The 17,466-nt window shown below is 43.0% G+C and overlaps 1 protein-coding gene and 1 long non-coding RNA gene across 4 annotated transcripts; both read left to right on the forward strand.

The window, feature by feature from the left end:
• The first annotated feature begins 11 nt into the window (after positions 1-11).
• LOC147160061 (uncharacterized) lies at positions 12-1,601 on the forward strand. Its single transcript, XR_015090427.1, has 5 exons — positions 12-133; positions 569-635; positions 700-1,038; positions 1,126-1,189; positions 1,262-1,601. It is a non-coding gene; the product is annotated as an uncharacterized LOC147160061 (long non-coding RNA).
• Positions 1,602-2,649: 1,048 nt separating this feature from the next.
• On the forward strand, positions 2,650-11,247 carry clcn5b (Cl-/H+ antiporter 5b). 3 transcript variants are annotated; one of them, XM_086059024.1, is made up of 17 exons: positions 2,650-3,177; positions 3,269-3,311; positions 3,642-3,819; positions 3,910-4,009; positions 4,092-4,279; positions 4,500-4,622; positions 4,806-5,012; positions 5,161-5,241; positions 5,308-5,539; positions 5,619-5,791; positions 5,881-6,021; positions 6,815-7,001; positions 7,965-8,107; positions 8,178-8,327; positions 9,029-9,134; positions 9,215-9,431; positions 10,083-11,247. In XM_086059024.1, exons 3-17 carry the CDS (start codon positions 3,688-3,690, stop codon positions 10,171-10,173), a joined length of 2,271 nt encoding a protein of 756 aa, XP_085915150.1. In that variant the 5' UTR covers positions 2,650-3,177; positions 3,269-3,311; positions 3,642-3,687; the 3' UTR covers positions 10,174-11,247. The 3 variants fall into 3 exon arrangements, with proteins under 3 accessions (XP_085915150.1, XP_085915151.1, XP_085915152.1); XM_086059025.1 differs by lacking the exon at positions 2,650-3,177 and having other exon boundaries at positions 3,288-3,311; positions 3,585-3,819; XM_086059026.1 differs by lacking the exons at positions 2,650-3,177; positions 3,269-3,311 and having other exon boundaries at positions 3,810-3,819; positions 3,910-4,005.
• The last annotated feature ends 6,219 nt before the right edge of the window (positions 11,248-17,466 follow it).

Consider the following 17,466-nt stretch of genomic DNA (forward strand, 5'->3'; position numbering starts at 1 on the left):
TCCAGGAAGAACGAGCACAGAGATTGAGGATGAGACTAAAGGCAAGAAGACCTGATGTGACTTTCCAGCAGGGACAATTCCTTCGTCTGCAGTCACAACAGAGCTTTGCTGCGAGCTGTGGAACAATACCATGGTATGAAGTGAGCATTTTTCCTTTGCAGTTTCACCAAAACGGCAATGAGCAAGACTGCGGTCAGTCAGGCAGGGTTGGGGAATCCAGGTCCAGAAAGTAAAAACCTCGCCAGAGATTTTTTTTTCAGCCTCAAGTGCTTCTACTCAACTGGCAGGTTGATGAGCAAGTCTCCACCAGTTGAGTAGAAGCACATGTGGCTAAAACTATCTATACCTGTATTCCTCATCTTCCCCAATCCTGGTCCGAGAGGGACGAAGTACTGCAGGTTTTTTTTTTATATAGATGTTTCAGTTCTCCAACACACCTGATCAGCAAGCTCTGCGAAGCCTGATAATAATCAGGTTTTTTTTTTTTAGAATTGGGTGTGTTTGACAAACATCTAAAACTTACTTCTCTTTCGTACACTTGCATGATCTTCCTAATGTTGTCCACCAGGTGGTGGTGAAGAGCCTGATTCACACACCATGTCTTGACTTGTGAAGTGGAGTTCCTCTTTGTCAAGGTTTGGACCTGTCGCAAAGACAAACATGATTAATCAAAATACTTGACTTTTTTTTTTTTTTTAGGTGGCAGTGGTGCAGGCCATCAAGAAACATGACGTCATGATCAACTTGTGTCCAACATGAATGCCGACAGATTACGTAAACTCCGAACAAATTGTCATTTTTAAGTTTAAAGAGCATTTGCCTGCTTTGCCTCTCTGCATGTAGCGTAGCTTCTAGGACCCTCCACCTGCTGGGCAAAGTAACAAATTCGACATCAACTTGAAAATAGTGCTACATTTTTAATCTTGAGACATGCTAAATACCATCTTGACTGGTCCCTTGTTTGTGTTGTGCTGGAGAATTCTCTGCAGCAGTCCGTTACGGACTCAAGTGCGCCAACATCAGCTGCTTCAACACAAGGTTAATCATAAAAAAAATGAAGTCTACTAAGAATGAGTCACTGTATGCTTGGCCGTTACTTCCACTTGCTTGTTCCTTGCCTTATAGGTGAAGCTGCTGAATGCTCCAAGGTGAAACGTGACTGAGTCTGCCTCAGATGAGCCCTCAGCTGGTAAGAGAAGGCACATTTCATTGCAGCTAGCATGTTTCAATTGTCAAGTTGAATGTCAACTTTTGTGTCCAGTGTGGAGGACAATGGCATACCTGCTCACAGCTGAAGTCAAACAACGAACACAAAGCAGAGCCGCAAGGAAGGCGACATTTTTGGCTTTCTTTCATTTACTCAGTAAACACAAAGACTCCTATTCAAGTTCAACAATTTATTGTACAGAAAAGCCGACATGACAATTTGAAAGCATTTTAGCAAAAATATTAATGACAGGTCGTATACATGAAAGCACCTTAAGGAGCTCTAAATTGTAAGTTGTGAGATGCACTTACTTGGAATGACACATGGACACTTAGTGTACAGGTGCTCGTCAAAAAAATAGAATATCCTCAATAAAAATGAATAATTTATGTAATTCCATTCAAAAAGTCAAGATTTCATAGACTATAGATTCAGGGCCCACAACTTGAGTGATTTCAAGTATTTACTGTACTACAAGCATAAAAAAAGCCTGTGCTTCCAAGACACGGCGCATCGAGGCAGTGGTTAAGGCAAAGGGAATCTCACCAACTATTGAAGGTTTAACATATCGTTTTGAAAATACCATCCATCCATCCAAAGACTATATTTGGTCACAATCCAAACAGTAAAAGTATTATTATTTTTTACATTAAATGTATTTGGAATAATTTACTATTTTTAGACTGGGACCAAATAGACTTTTCAGAGTAAACTGCACTCTATGAAATTTACTGTGCAAAAGACATGAGAAAAGATCCAATGAAAACAAATCAGACTGGGGAAAAAACGACAACAAAACGCAAAAACATGTCCAAAAGTGTGTGTGGTTCAGTATCATGCAGATGTATGTAAGAGAGGAGGTGGGCGCACTGAGTCTGAGTCTCAATATTTAAACAACACACACGTTTTCCAATGTATTTTTTTTCTTTTTTTATGACAGGTGGTCTAATGAATATATATAGTTTTTAAACTGTATTCAGTGTTGGTCACGAGAAGCGCAGATAGAAGTTTGGCCGGCAGCATGTGAAGCCATCACTCTCTTGTGGACATCAGCTTTTGCGTGGAGAAGACACCAAACAACAGTCAAGTCAAGCGCTTTCCTTGAATGACTTTTGATTGACAGCTGAGTGCTATTTGTGGGCGTGCTAGCTGCCTAGCCACCAGCACCTTTGCTGGCATATTAGCAAGCGATCGCGCTTCCAATGACCTAGCGAGTAACAAAAATTAAAAAAACTAGAGTGATATAAAGATGCTTCTAGGTCGTGTATATACTTACACATATAAACGGCAAGACTTTCTTCTTGCGGAACCGGATGGGTAGGGTCAACGAGAACGTTCAATTCATATTTAGGCAAGAGTGCGTGGTTAACGTTGACAGGTTGTCTTGCAAACGCAAAAAAAAAAAAAAAAAAAACAGACAAAAGAAACATCCATTCATTTTCTGAACCGCTTATTCCTCACAAGGGTTGCAGGGGTTAGGAGATTATCCCAGTGGACATCTTAAATTTATTGTTAATTGCGTGATTTTGCTAGTAACGCGCTGTTTCTCTGGAACCACTGGATGGATTTATGGATTTGGCAGAAACTTGTTATGCCAATGCCCAAATCCATTCGTGCAATATTTGCGATGGTACGCCACGGACAACCTGTAGCTCGATGTCATCCGCCACCTCCATGCACAATGACGGCGTTTTTTAAAAGGTGACTCAAGACATAGCGAATCTGTCGCTGAACGACGTGAGTAGTAGCCTATTATTCAAGCGAATTTCTCCACGTCAATATTTGAGGTCATCGTAGAGCATTACGTCTCATACGTATCTTGGCTAAATGGTTCGCGCTCGTGCTTTGGTCAAAACTACAAGACGGCTACAAGTCGTCGACATTTTTCAAACTACATTTGAACCTTTTTTCCCCCCTCCCTTTGGTGGTGTCATTTAAGTCACTAAGAGTTGGGGAACTTCGAGGAGGAGGTATAAGCGCGACTTCAATTTCGTGCCTTGTTAGTTGAAGAGGCAAACGAGAATATTACATGAGGCACAGAAACTGCTTTCTTTTTTTTAGGGGGGCATGACGATACATCAGCCTTTCTCACTACAGAAGCTTGGTGAGGAAAACGTTAACGGCCATACAATTCAAAATATTGAATGCAAGTGGAACATTAGTTTTGGTGACAATTGATTGCAGTTTTTTTTTACGTTAAGCAATAGTGAGCATATATGGAGAGTGAAGTACTTATCCATAAATTCCCAAATAACATTTCAGAGGTTGAAGTGGGCATAAGTAGATATGTCAACATACATCAAACGATGTTAAACTTTTTTTACGCTTACGTTTTCGACTGTCCCCGAATTGATTTGTTTTTACATTCAATTACTAGCATGAAAACGCACTGATACGCGACACTGTAGAATGTCAGGCTCCCTCCCTCCCGCAGGAGGTTACGAGGAGCTCGGCCACGACGGCGGCTGCCCCGGTGAACCATGAAAGGCGGCAGCGTGGGCGAGCTGCCAGACCCCAAGGCGGACCCGCTGCCAGCGTCGGGCACCTACAAGGACTTCAGCACCATCGACTGGATCCTGGAGAAGAGGAAGGGCCGCGACAGGCACCGAGTGGTACGTTCTGCCTTTGTTTTGGTCTTTTGGGTGCTTTGTTGTTGTTGTGGTTTAGTTTGTGGCTTTCTATTTGTTTGCGTGTTTGTTTAGATTAACAACAACAGCAAAGAGTCGCTGTCAGCTCTGCTGCTCAGCATCAGCGACGCCTTCTCTGGCTGGCTGCTCATGCTTCTGGTGGGCCTCATGGTAGGTGCGTACGAGCCGTCGTCATGATCACATTCAAGTGTTGTGTTAACTAAAGTGCCTTTTTTTTGTTGATTTTGCCGCACCAGGCGCGGTGGCGTCCGGCATCGACGTTGCGACCCGCTGGCTGACAGACATGAAGGGCGGCGTGTGTCTGGCGGGCTTTTGGTCCGACCACGACCGCTGCTGCTCCACCTCCAACCAGAATACCTCTCAGGAGCAGGACAGCTGCCCTCACTGGCAGAGCTGGGCCCAGCTCATCACCGGGACCTCCCAGGTAACCCTGGACAAACACTTACAAAAATGGAGTGAGATATTTTTTTTCTGTACCTTTTAGAGTGGTAATTGTTTTGGCTTTTCCGCTGACACTTCCAATTCCATCACTTCAAACTTCACTTCAGTTCTACTTTTACACCAACACACAATTTGGGACCATTGGTAAAACTTCAAATCAGGCCCTAAAGCCTTAGTGTGTGTGCGTGTTGTGCTTTTGTCAGGGTACATATGCCTACACGGTGGACTACCTGATGTACATGTTCTGGGCTCTTCTGTTCGCCTTCTTGGCCGTGGCGCTGGTCCGGGCTTTCGCTCCGTATGCTAGCGGCTCGGGAATCCCAGAGGTGAGAAACCATCTTTGGGGAAAACATTTTATTTTTAAAGGTCCAGAAGTCCGACCAAACTGTTGAATATTTAAAGTTAGCTTAATGCTAACTTGCATTGTGAAACACCATAGACGGCTAATAGGAACTAGCATAGATTTGTTTGTTTTTGTCAATCTGCTCACTTTGGTCTTCGGGCTGCAGATCAAAACCATCCTGAGCGGTGTCATTATCCGCGGCTACTTGGGCAAGTGGACGCTAATCATAAAGACGGTGACGCTGGTGTTGGCCGTATCATCCGGGCTCAGCGTGGGCAAGGAAGGGCCGCTGGTCCACGTGGCCTGCTGCTGCGCCAATGTCCTTTGTCGCCTCTTCACCAAATTCCGCCAGAATGAAGCCGACCGGAGAGAGGTACTTACCGGCTAAATACAGTACACTCTAAAAACAGTTGGGTCAAAAATGGACCGATCCTCTACTTGGGTCAATTTGACCCAAAGTGGATTGGTTCATTTTTAGAAAAAGTGAGTACTAAAACTTTGTGGATTGCCCCTTTGCACAGGTGCTGTCTGCGGCCGCGGCCGTGGGCGTGTCGGTGGCATTCGAAGCTCCGATTGGCGGCGTCCTGTTCAGCTGGGAGGAGGTGGGGCTTAACAATGCCATTCCGTCAGTGTGAACGAGCAATGTGTGTAAAACGTGTGTGTTGCAGGTGAGTTACTACTTCCCCCTGAAAACTCTTTGCCGTTCGTTCTTCGCCGCCATGGTGGCCGCCCTTACACTGCGCTCCATCAACCCGTTTGGCAGCCGTCAGGGTCCGTTCGAAATGAACTTTCACGCTGGCTGGCACATGGTGGAGCTGGCGCCCTTCGTCCTCTTGGGCGTGTTCGGAGGCCTGTGGGGGGCGCTGTTCATCAAAGCCAACATCGCGTGGTGCCGCACACGTGAGTGCTCCTGCGTTCCTTCCAGTATGTGTGCGTGAGAATTCGCAAACACGTGCGTGTGTCCATCCATCCCCGACAGGTAGTTCGACCCGTCTGGGCCGCTACCCAGTGACGGAGGTCCTGTTGGTGACGGCGCTGACCGCCTTGCTGGCGTTCCCGAACATCTACACCAGGATGAGCACAGATGAGCTCGTTTCCAAACTCTTCAACGATTGCTCGTTGTTCAACTCACAGCTCTGTGGAGACCAACATGTAGGCGTGCGCTCGGCTTGTTGACTTTTTCTTTGTTGGGTTTCGGCTTGGCTGATTCAGTGCTTGCGTCCCCCCTCCCCTTCTCCCAGCCCGCCAACGCGTCCCAAACCGGCGTGGGCAACAATGTGGCAAGCCGCCCGGCCGGAGAAGCTCTCCGCACGGCTTTGTGGCAGCTGGCTTTGGCCTTGCTCTTCAAGATGATCATCACCATCATCACATTTGGCATCAAGGTGTTTCATACACACAAACACACACACACACACACGTCCTTGTTCCTTGTTTTGCGTCAGTGTAGGTGCACTAAGTCAGTGGTTATCAAACTGCGGTCCCCGGGCCCTTGCAGGTTCATGAGCCGTAGCTTTGAGGTCTATAGACCACGTTGTAATAAAATTGGATCCCGAAATGATATTAAAAAAGTGAACGCCTAAATATGATGAGCAATACAACAAGGTTACATTACTTTTTGACCAATGAAAAACTGTGATATGATTGTGACATCACATGACTTTGACATCTCTAAACAAATGTTAAATTTTTTACATTTCAAAACAAATTGGTACAGGAATATGGTCCTATATTTTTTTTAGAACAAAATGTTGTTTTTTTGGAATTGCGCATAAAGCATGTTAAGGTAGGCTAATTTATGAACTTATTGGTGTAATGTAGGCCAAATACTAAAATTTTTTTTAAAAAATATGCACTTTTTTTTCTTCTTGCGAATGCCTAAGTCATTGCACCGTGGCATTATGGGAACAATTTTGTTTTTAGCATTTAGCCTACAAGCACGTTCAAATGTATTAGCAAATATGTTCGAAGATATTTGAATCCATTCTTTAAATATGCCGCCATGTGCAAAGTATTTGCCGGTCCTAAATGTTGACCTCACATTGGTAGTTCCATGCTTGGGAAGGATAAAAAGTGGTCATCAGGCATTTTTTATTCTTGATAATACACAATGTGTTGATGAGTAGCCTAGTAATTCCATTTGTACTGTGTGTGTGTGTGTGTGGGTGCCGGACGCAGGTTCCGTCAGGCGTGTTCATTCCCAGCATGGTGGTGGGGGCCATCGCGGGATGGCTGCTGGGCGTGGGCATGGAGCAGCTGGTTTACCACAACCGCGAGTCGTTGCTCTTCCGAGACTGGTGCTCGCCTCACACTTACTGCGTCACGCCGGCCCTCTACGCCATGGTGGGCGCCACCGCATGCCTCGGTAAGACGACCTGCCTGATCGAATTGCAAGGAATTTAGGACCATGGTCAGGAGTGCGATATGGTGACGAAGTCTCAGATGTGCTTTTAGAAGATGCGGGAGAAATTGATTCACGCCTCTTAATTTGAAGCCGCGTACGAGTCCATTTATGGTCACTTTGACATCATCTGACTTTGCAGAAGCACATAAATTAGAGTACTGACTTGATTTGGAGCTCTAAACCAGATGGCATACAGGTACTTCCAAACTCGAGTCGCTAGAGGGCGCTGCTGCGTCTCAAGTGCCAGCATGCAGTCAGCCTCTAGTCAGGTCGCTCTTAAAAAGTTTCCAAGAAAAAGTTTCAAATACAAATGTGACAAAAGTTGAATGTTACAAAATTTCACACTTTTTATTTGTAATTTTTTGCATTAATATATGGTCACTTTTCTACATGTTCCGACATATCACACTTTTATCAAATCCTTTTCAAATATAGAAAACAGTTTAATGGGGGAGGGGGGGATTGTTTTTTGTAGATACATTTGAATGTTTGCAGATATAACCCTTAAAAGACTTGATTCTTCATTGTCAGCAATAAGTGAAATTTCCATTTAATTGAGTTTTGTTTTAGAAGAGTGTAGAATATATTTTAAAATCTGGCTACTGGTTTGTAAATCACTGAATGGTTTGGGTCTTGAATACATTAAAAACAAAAGTGCTGATTGAATATAAATCCAGTAGGGCTCTGAGGTTTGCAGACTCCAGTTAATTATTGGAGCCCAGAGTTCAAAGCAAACATGGTGAAACAGCATTTGGCTGTTATGCTGCTCGCAAATGGAAGAAGCTGCCAATAGAAGTGAAGTCAGCTATGAATATAAATACTTTTAATATTTTTGCCCCCCCCCCTCTTAGATTAAAGTCTTTTAAACATAAAAAATATATATATTTGTAAAAAAACTTCTAAGATACTCCTTCGTGTCCACAGGTGGCGTGACGCGCATGACGGTGTCCCTGGTGGTGATCATGTTTGAGCTGACTGGCAAGCGGGAGCATATCATGCCGCTCATGGCTGCCACCCTGACCAGCAAATGGGTCGCCGACCATTTTGGACGGGTTGGATTCGACGAGGTGAGGCAGTGCCGTGCGTACGAGCGTGCGCTTCGAGTTGCAGGTCCGAGTTTGCTCATGTTCCCGTCAGGCGCTCATCCGCCTCAACGGCTACCCGTTCCTGGCGCCCAAAGAGGAGTTTGAGCACAGCAGTTTGGCCAAGGACGTGATGCGGCCCAGGAAGTCGGACCCTGCCCTGGCTGTGCTCACGCGGGACGGCATGACATTGGAACAGGTGGAGGTATGCACGTGCACGACGTCCCTCGTGTGGCAAGTATTTCCACAGAGACTGAAATATTTTATTAAAAGCCACCATGAAGTAATAAATAAAATATCAAAAAGTTTTTTTTTGGTGTGTTTTCTGATCTTGCTATTCTGTCTTCACTAGTGTTTAGGAACTAGCTGTACAGATAGCTAACAGCTTCTCCAATGAAGACCAGAACCCTTGCTGTTTTAGAAATTTACTGGATGAAACTGTAACATACAAAACATAGCGGGACATTACAATCATGTTATTTAAAGTTTGAAACAATATAGATTTAAATCATTTACTAAAATTAGCTGCAAACCCTAAAAAACTGGATCGTTTTTAGTCATTAGCATATGCTAATTTACATGGGCGCTAGCGCTACCATTGAAATGCTAACTAGCTCTTAGTAACTTATGTCACATTGAAACTTAAAACACAATTTAAACATCCAATTCAGTAACCTAGTGCAAGCCAACACTCCTTAAAATAATTACAGATATTTCTGAAGCCAAAACTACACGCTAGGCTTCAGCACTCTGGATTAGCTGTGTAGCCATGTAGGAGCATTGCTTGGAATGCAATAAACTACGGTAGCACTCAAGGGTCAAAACATACAAAACACGTAAACACCACTTTCTCCACAAGAGGGCAGTACACTTGCATTGACCTTGTGTGACCTTGTTGATTGGCAGACACTGGCGAAAAGCACGTGCTTTCGTGGCTTTCCTGTGGTTTTCTCCCAGCAGTCCAAGAGGTTGATGGGATTTGTGCTCCGCAGAGATCTGCTCAGTGCCATCGGTATGTGTATGTCTATGTGTGTCCATGTTGGCAAAAAAGAAATAAAATAAAAGTCATTTTGTGCTCTCGCTTTGCCCCAGATAACGCCCGTCAGTGGCAGAAGGGTGTCGTCAGCGCGTCCAAGGTGCTCTTTCGGCAAAACGCTCCCGCACAGACCCTTAAAGCCCCTCCTCACCTCCGTCTCCGGGGCATCTTGGACCTCAGCCCCTTCACCATCTCCGCCCGCACGCCCATGGACATCACCGTCGACATCTTTCGCAAGCTGGGCCTGCGACAGTGCCTGGTCACGCACAACGGGTAAGCGCACACACAATCGTGATTTAGCCAATCCAAGCGTTCCGTGCAATGCAATCCCAGTGGGATTGAGTGTTGTGAAATTAGTGAGTGCAACATTCAAAATCACTTTTGCTCTGTTTTTTTGCTCTTGATTACGCTTTGGAACGGAGAACATGCATGTTTGCTCGGCCAATGATAACCCACAAGTCCTTATACAGTAAATTGAAGGTGACTTTACAATCTTTTTGTCACCCTTTGCTTTTGCTCTTAAAAAAAAAAGAGCCTAGAAATGAAAACTTTCCAAAAGTGATGCAAAGAGCTCTACCCCTTTTCCAACCAAACCAGGAAGTGAGTTGACATATTTCATTTTCATTGTCTATATTCTGGTGTGGGCCAGTCAATGGATGTTAGTAGCTCCACATCAGGCGTGAAAGGCAGTCGGAGCTCTTACTGTCACCATAACTCTCCCCAAAGCACTTGAGTGCTTCCCTTTCAAGTCGTCGTGGTTTGGCCCCGGCGCGTCGTGACAAGTCCCCCTTCCCCCCGCACGATTGACTTCCCGTCCCAGGCGAGGCCTCAAAGGGCCCGCCTGTGGCGGAGTGGTGTTGTGTGGCCTGGCCTCACTGCGCTTGTCTCTTGTCTCTTGTCTGTGTCTCCCGGCCGTGCGCTTAGGAAGCTTCTGGGCATTATCACCAAAAAGGACATTGTCAAACACGTGGCGCAGGTAGCCAACAGAGACCCCAGCTCCATTCTCTTGAAGTGAACCAGGCCCAATGCCGTACGCTTGGAAACCTTTTTTGCCCGCGACCAGAAATAAAAAGAAGCCATGTGGGAACATCAAGATGGAGGCTTCTGGAATATTTCACATCTGCTTCATTTTTTGTTGTGGCTGTCATCCTTTTTGGTTCTGTGTGAAGGAGTGAGCGACCTCCTCTTCCTCCTCCTCCTCCTCCTCGTCCAGCCCGCAGAGGATTTGAGAGCAGATAAAAGAATGCAGGACGGCCGAGACCAGGCAGAGCTCTCTGAATCGGGCCTGATCCCCTTCTCCAGTGTGAGAAGGCACAAAGAAAACACTTTGTCCCGCTAAACTATTTCGGACTTCATTCGATGTCTTTATTTTTCCCATTAGTTTTTTCGTCTTACCTGTGAACCCGATTTCACCGAAACACGACATCTCCTTCAGACTCAAACAAATATTATTCCGCGCTATTGTAACACCTCCAAGGTCCAGCGGAATTCTGCGCGCTTCCTTTATTTATCCGCTTGGAATGCGAGACGCTCTTTCGCTCACTGCTGTTCTTTGAGTGACCCCGGCCGAACACGACTGGCGTGAAGGGGTTGCCAGTAAATGAAAAGGCTGTTCTTCCACCCCAAACTCATCTGATTGATGCAGTTGAGCCACGTGTCCCTGTTAATGACTTAAGGCCGTGTTGTCATGGTGCCGTTAGTTGCAGAGAGAGAAAATTAACTCATTCACTGCCATTGACGGCTATAGACGTCAAATTCTATTTAATTATTTCTATTAGTTTAACATTTGTTAACAAGAGTATGAAAACCTAGAAAAAAAATATTGTGTGTATATTTCGAACAGATATAAAAAAATTTTTTTGATTAATCGTGAGTTAAGTAGTGAAGTCATGCGATTAATTACTATTACAAATTTTAATCGCCTGATGCCCCTAATTTTTGATAATCTTTTTTCTTTAAAAAAAATTAATAATTAGTTAAGTCATGTTGTTAATTACAGTTAAAAAATGTATTGCCTGACGCCCCTAATTTTTAGTAATCTTTTCTTTTTTAAATATTTTTTTTAAAGAAAAAAAACTAGTGTAGTCATTCAGTTAATTACAATTTAAAAAATTAATCACCTGACGCTCCTAATTTTTACTAATCTATAATTATTTTTTTTTAAAGAAAATAAAAATAAAAGATTATTAAAAATTAGGGGCGTCAGGCGATTAATTTTTTTTAATCGTAATTAATAGCATGACTTCACTGCTTAACTCCCGATTAATCACAAATTTGTTATCTGTTCTAAATGTACACTAAAAAAAATTCTAGGTTTTCATATTTTTGTTAACAAAAGTGAAAAATATTTTAAGTGAAAAATATTTTAAACTAATAGAAATAGTTTAAATGATTTTTTGAGTTCTATAGCCATCATTAACAGTGAATGAGTTAAGATAATTTTTCTTATGTTTTCCTTTCTAAAGAACATCAAAGGGTTTCATCGCCTCATAATTTTATTGCTCTACGCACACATGTGGACCAAGTTGTTAATGAAAGAAAAAAGCCACACTATAAAAACTTACAAAAGTCATAAATAGAAATACTGCGAATATGGCAATGGGATTTGGGTTTATTTTTGCGGTCCAACAGAATTATGTTAAAAAACAAACTCATTCAAATGGCCTGGACAAAAGGAATGGTAGCATGAACATAATAGTTTATTGCACAAGGTTTTGAGGTTCTCGAAGGATTTGTTTAAGACTGTTGGCATTTCGGGACAGCTATTCTTCATGGGTATGAGTGCTCCAACCTTTTCAGTTTCGAAAGGCGCTTTGAAGACGTTTCGGTTTCCTTCGCACATGTCCGGTCGGATTTATGTCAGGGCTCTTCACTTCACTCCAGAGCACCTCAATTATCTTCAGATTCCTTTGTACCCGACCCTTTCTGTAAATTTCATAGTAGGTGCAGTGGTTTTCAACTTATAAGCAATGAGGCTGGAATTTGCTGAAAGGCTCATTTGCTTACCACAATGGGATAATATTCTTGTTTCATTTGTGGGGGTTTCAAATCCTGTCGGACATGTGGGAGAGAAACCGAAACATCTTATATTTTCAACAGCAAATGGAATGTGAACACAGAAGTCCGTCCCTAAAATTGAAGTACAATGTTCGTCAGACTCAAAAGTGAAGAGATTTTTGGGACCGATTTTCTGCCCAAATAAAAACAAATGCAAATTGCATCACACTTGATTTGCGTTGTGATCTTTAGTTTTAGACACTCTGGAACTTGTGGCAATCTCTGCGAGAAGGTATTTGTAGAGTGTGTGTGCGTGCGCGTGCGTGCGTGCGTGCGTGCGTGCGTGCGTGCGTGCGTGGAATGTGCGGCGTTTGACGACCGTCTTGTAGTCCCGCTCCCGTTGACACTTCACATGGGGCTCAAGTTACACACCTGACTTGCTCTCACACGCGTTCTGCGACTTTAAATCCCCTGGCCTCATCTTGTCACCTTGCACTTTCACTCCTCGATCTTTTTTAGGGGGTGGGGGGAGTGCACAATGAAGTGAAACAGTCCTGGGTTCCCATGGTCTCCGCCATTGTCTGAGCAGTATTACAAGGCGCTCAAAGCATTTGTCTGCGTGAACGCTAATTCAAGGAGTCACCCTACACCCCAAAGTGTCACATCACCAACACATGACGCAAGCGTGCATATTTGTGCACGCGTGCGTGTGAGTGTGCATAATGCAACCTGAGCCACTGTTGCAGTGTTGTGTGCGCCCTCTCAGCCTCACCTGAGGTGCTTTCCCACAGCTTCAGTCTCTCACGTAACGCAGAGACGCCGCTGACCTTTGTCGCCAAAACACGGCGAGGTGTCCACCTGAAGCTACCTTTTTGTCTCGTCTTGATTTCGGCATCTTGCTAAATAATACGGAAGTGTGGAACTGCCCATGTGGAGTAAACATTTTTGACTGGCAAACATGTTCGAACGTGCTTGTGAATAAATACATTCAATTGTACAGTAGCATACATGCTAGGAAGTTCGAACATATTTGAAAGTACTTGCATCCACCCTAAACGTACTTTCAACGTATGTTTAAACATACGTTGAAAGTACGTTAAAAGTAGTGCTGTCAAAGTTACAGCTGTAAAGCTTCAACTAAATGAATTAAAGCAGAGTTAAAGCTTTAAAGCATTAACTTTGATATAGCCCTAGTTTAAACATATTTGAACATATTTTGAAATTTTAAACCTATTTGCAGGAATGTTCGAATGTAGGTTAAATACTAGGGATATAACGATAACGGCAATATTCTGTTATCGCGATATTCAAACTTTCGTCATGTCACAATATTAAAGGCAGCACATCGTTAAAAAGTCATGTTGATTTCCACTTGTGCAGTTCTAGCACCCTCTGGTGGCTAGTTTAAAAAAATGCGGTTTAATTTTCACAAGGCATGTTTTGGCTCTTCTGTATTTAAAATCCACGCTAATGATCAAATGAAGGGGAACGTAATATGTTTGTGAACCGATGTGTGTGTGCATTAGTGTTATGTATTGCAAAAAGCACAATATTGTGTTTTTTCTAGTATGAGCTCTTTTTTTTTTTTATTAATTTTTTTACAATATTGCGACCTTTTATTAATATCGCCAGCATCCCCTCAATACTGTGATAATTATATCGTGAGGTTCATACCGTAATATCGAATTGGGATGTTTGGATATCGTTACATCACTACTAAATACTAAAAACGTATTAGATATTTACCTGCACATGTGCAAGTAAAAACAAAAATAAAAAATATGTTTTATTTTTTTCTGCATTTGGTTTACATTATACCAATATGATATTTATTTGTATTTTTTTTTTAATTGATTTATTGTATCTGCACTGCATGATTTACATTCATCAAATTCTAAAGGGAAATCATGTACTGCAGATATAATAAATAATAAAAATGACAGCTTAACAATATTAACTTGTTTAATTTTCGAATGTATTGGTATAATGTAGGCCAAATGCTAAAACATAATATGTCTTTGGAAATACGTTTAACGTATTTGCAATTGTACGTCTGTTCGAACGTATTTCCCAGTCAGAAATGTTTACTCTACATTGGCAGTTAGATTTTCTGTAAAAATAAGCAACTTTTTTTAGACACTCGACAAGTACTAAAACAAAGTGTCAAACCTCCAAGTCCAGGTTGCTTGCCGTCATGCAGAAAGCAATTTGAGTCCCACGGGAGCTAGTCAGTTGCAATGATAAGCAGTTAATGTGCGGCTTCTTGTTTTGGGGTGTAAACAACGAAAATACCTTTCAAGGGAATTGACAAGAGATGCTCTATTGATGGCCGTTTTGCTTCGAGTGTGCGTTTGAAATCTTCAGAACTCGTGTGTGTGTGTGTGTGTGTGTGCTCATTCCCAGGCAGTTTTGGCTCCAGCTCCCTGCGAACAAGCCTTTTGTGACTCCATGAGGAGGGGGAGGCTTTTCAAAGACCTTATCAAGTGCTCAGTAATGTGTGAGGCTTTACGGCATTGTTTTAAGTGCCCTGCCAGGGATTGCGATAGCATGACGATAGCGCGACTCCCACTGCTTTTGCAATTGCCGGTAGTCGGGCCAGCAAGTATTGTTATGTGGCTTTCAGTCCTATATAGTTCTTGTCTGGCCCCACTTAGTCTCTTCAGGATGTTTTGGGATCTGTGTGTGTATGCACACTTTCTAAAAGTCATTTCCTGGTTTGCTTGAAGGAAAACCCCAGTGCAAGGCGGCTAATAATAACAATGTGGCAGCGTCAGGCGCTGTTGATAAATGACGACATGTGTGAGAACGGGAGATGGCGGGACTTTAGGGCTTTAGAAGGAAAAGAATACAGCTCCTGAGATAACGTCTGCGCGGAGGTGGCCGGGCGCAGAATGAGTGGCGCAGGTTCAACAATAACATTCGGCCTTTGTTCAAACATACAATAAAAACGTCGGGCCATCGAGAAGCAAGTTCAGCGGATGTCACCAAGCAAGCTGAAAGCCAAGACCACCATCATAGACGACAGGAGAAAGCGTTAACTCATATTACAATCTCAAACGTTTATTTGTTATCATTATTACTTATGATGACCTTCGTTTTGAGATGATCTTTACTGCGTCTGTGGATGTTTAAAGGGGAAGTCAACCTTAAACCTTTCTTGACAACAGTATATTCTATGTGACCTCACAAGTCTAAACATGATATTCAGATTAATATTATATTCGTGGAATATGAGTTATGCAGCAAATTTCAGCCGTTTTTTTTTTTTATCCATCTCAGTGGGCAGCCATTTTGCCACTTGCTGTCAACTGAAGATGACATCACAGTTGCTCAGGGCTCAGGCAACGACCAATCACAGCTCACCTGTTCTGAAGCTGAGCTGTGATTGGTTGTTACCTGAGACCTAAGCAACTGTGATGTCATTTTCACTCAACAACAAGTGGCAAAATGGCCGCCGTCTGATATTGATCAAAACTGCTGGATTTTGCTGCTTGACTTGTATTCCACTAACGCAATAGTAACTCATTCACTGCCGTTGACGGCTACAGACGTCAGAAATTCATTTTAACCATTTCTATTAGTTTAAATTTTTTTCCCACTTTTGTTAACAAGAGTATGACAATCTAGAACTATTAAAGTCATGCGATTAATTACAATTGAAAATGTTAATCACCTGATGCAATTAGAAAAAAAAGAAAAGATTATTAAATGTTTTTAATTGTAATTAATCGCATGTCTTCACTAGTTAACTCACGATTCATCACAAATTTTACATCTGTTCTTAATGTACAATTTAAAAAATTTCTAGGTTTTCATAACAAAAGTGGGAAAAAATGTTAAACTAATAGAAATAGTGAAAATGAATTTTTGACGTCTATAGCCGTCAATGGCAGTGAATGAGTTACCCAGAATACCGCATTTAGACTAGTGGGGATGCATAGAACATATCATTGTCCCAAAATTTTTTTTTGGGGGGGTTGAGTTCTCCTTGAAAGCGAGCGCTGAGCCCGAATCGGCCTCCCGCCACGATCTCCATGCTTGCTACATCCTCACCGGGCCATCAAACCACAGGAGCTGGATGGTGGAGTGCTAACAGTCGCACGTCATGCTGCTTCTGGCTCGCGCCGCTTTGCTTTGTATGTTTTCGCCGCAAGTCGCCACGCTGCGCTCGAGCTGTAACTTTGCTTTTATCACACGGGCAGCTTTGTTGGCAAGAGCATGGCCGGGAGCTCAAGAAACTCCAAAGTCTTGCGCAGGTGGTCTGGCCTTGGTGGTGAAATGGTCACTTGGGACAAGGGAGACGTCGTACTGTATTCTGCTGTTGGGCATTGTTTGAAGACATTAGAGGATCCTTGTGTGCACTGAGCAAGTCACAAGTTAAGTCTTATGACGATCTGGCTCAGTCAAAAGCAGATAGTTGCACAGTCAGTAGCTGTATAATTAGTCAGCTGTACTAACACCGTTGCATCATATGAATGGTCTGAATGAGGCAAAACTGCTGCGTTTACGTTTGGCCGGCGACTGCACTAAACTTTCAAGCTAACACAGCAGCATTGTTGTCTGTGGCTTTTCCCGTGGTCGAATTTAGCTGTGTTGTGTCTTTGGGGAAGTCAAACCCCCCCCCCCCCCCTCCCCAAAGAAATTCTTGACAATAATAGGCCTATGTTTTATGCAATCTCACTAGTCTAAATACAGTATTTTGGTTAATATCGTGTTAGTGGAATATGAGTTAAGCACAATCTAGGAGTTTTATCATTATCAGAAGGCAGCCATTTTGCCACTTGCTATGGAGTTAAAATTACATCATAGTTCCTCAGATCTCAGGTAACAACCAATCACAGCTCAGCTTCAGAAAACAGGTGAGCTGTGATTAGTCGTTGCCTGAGCCCTGAGCGACTGTGATGTCATCTTCAGTTGATAGCAAGTGGCAAAATGGCCGTCCCCTGAGATGGATAAAAATGACTGGATTTTGCAGCATATTCCACAAATGTAATATTAATCAGAATGTCATGTTTAGACTAGTGAGGTCACATTTAACATATTATTGCCAAGAAATGTTTAACATTGACTTCCCCTTGAAGTTGCAAACCTTGCATCTTGCATGCTGCCATTTTCTTTTCCCCATTTGGTCAGAAATGATCAAAGAAATTGCCAAGTGGATGCGCATTTGACAATCTTGAAAATGTTCATTTCCAAACATGTTTGGAGTTGGTTGCTAATTGGAGCTTGTTCTCCTCCTTCCAGGCGCTTCCCATCGAACATTTTTTTGCGGAGAAAGGCTGAGCACATTGTTTTACTCTTCAAATGACAC

The sequence above is a fragment of the Leptonotus elevatus genome, chromosome 17 (assembly GCF_054856555.1).
Source record: "Leptonotus elevatus isolate MCC_2025b chromosome 17, RoL_Lele_1.0, whole genome shotgun sequence".
Classification (NCBI taxonomy): Eukaryota; Metazoa; Chordata; class Actinopteri; order Syngnathiformes; family Syngnathidae; genus Leptonotus; species Leptonotus elevatus.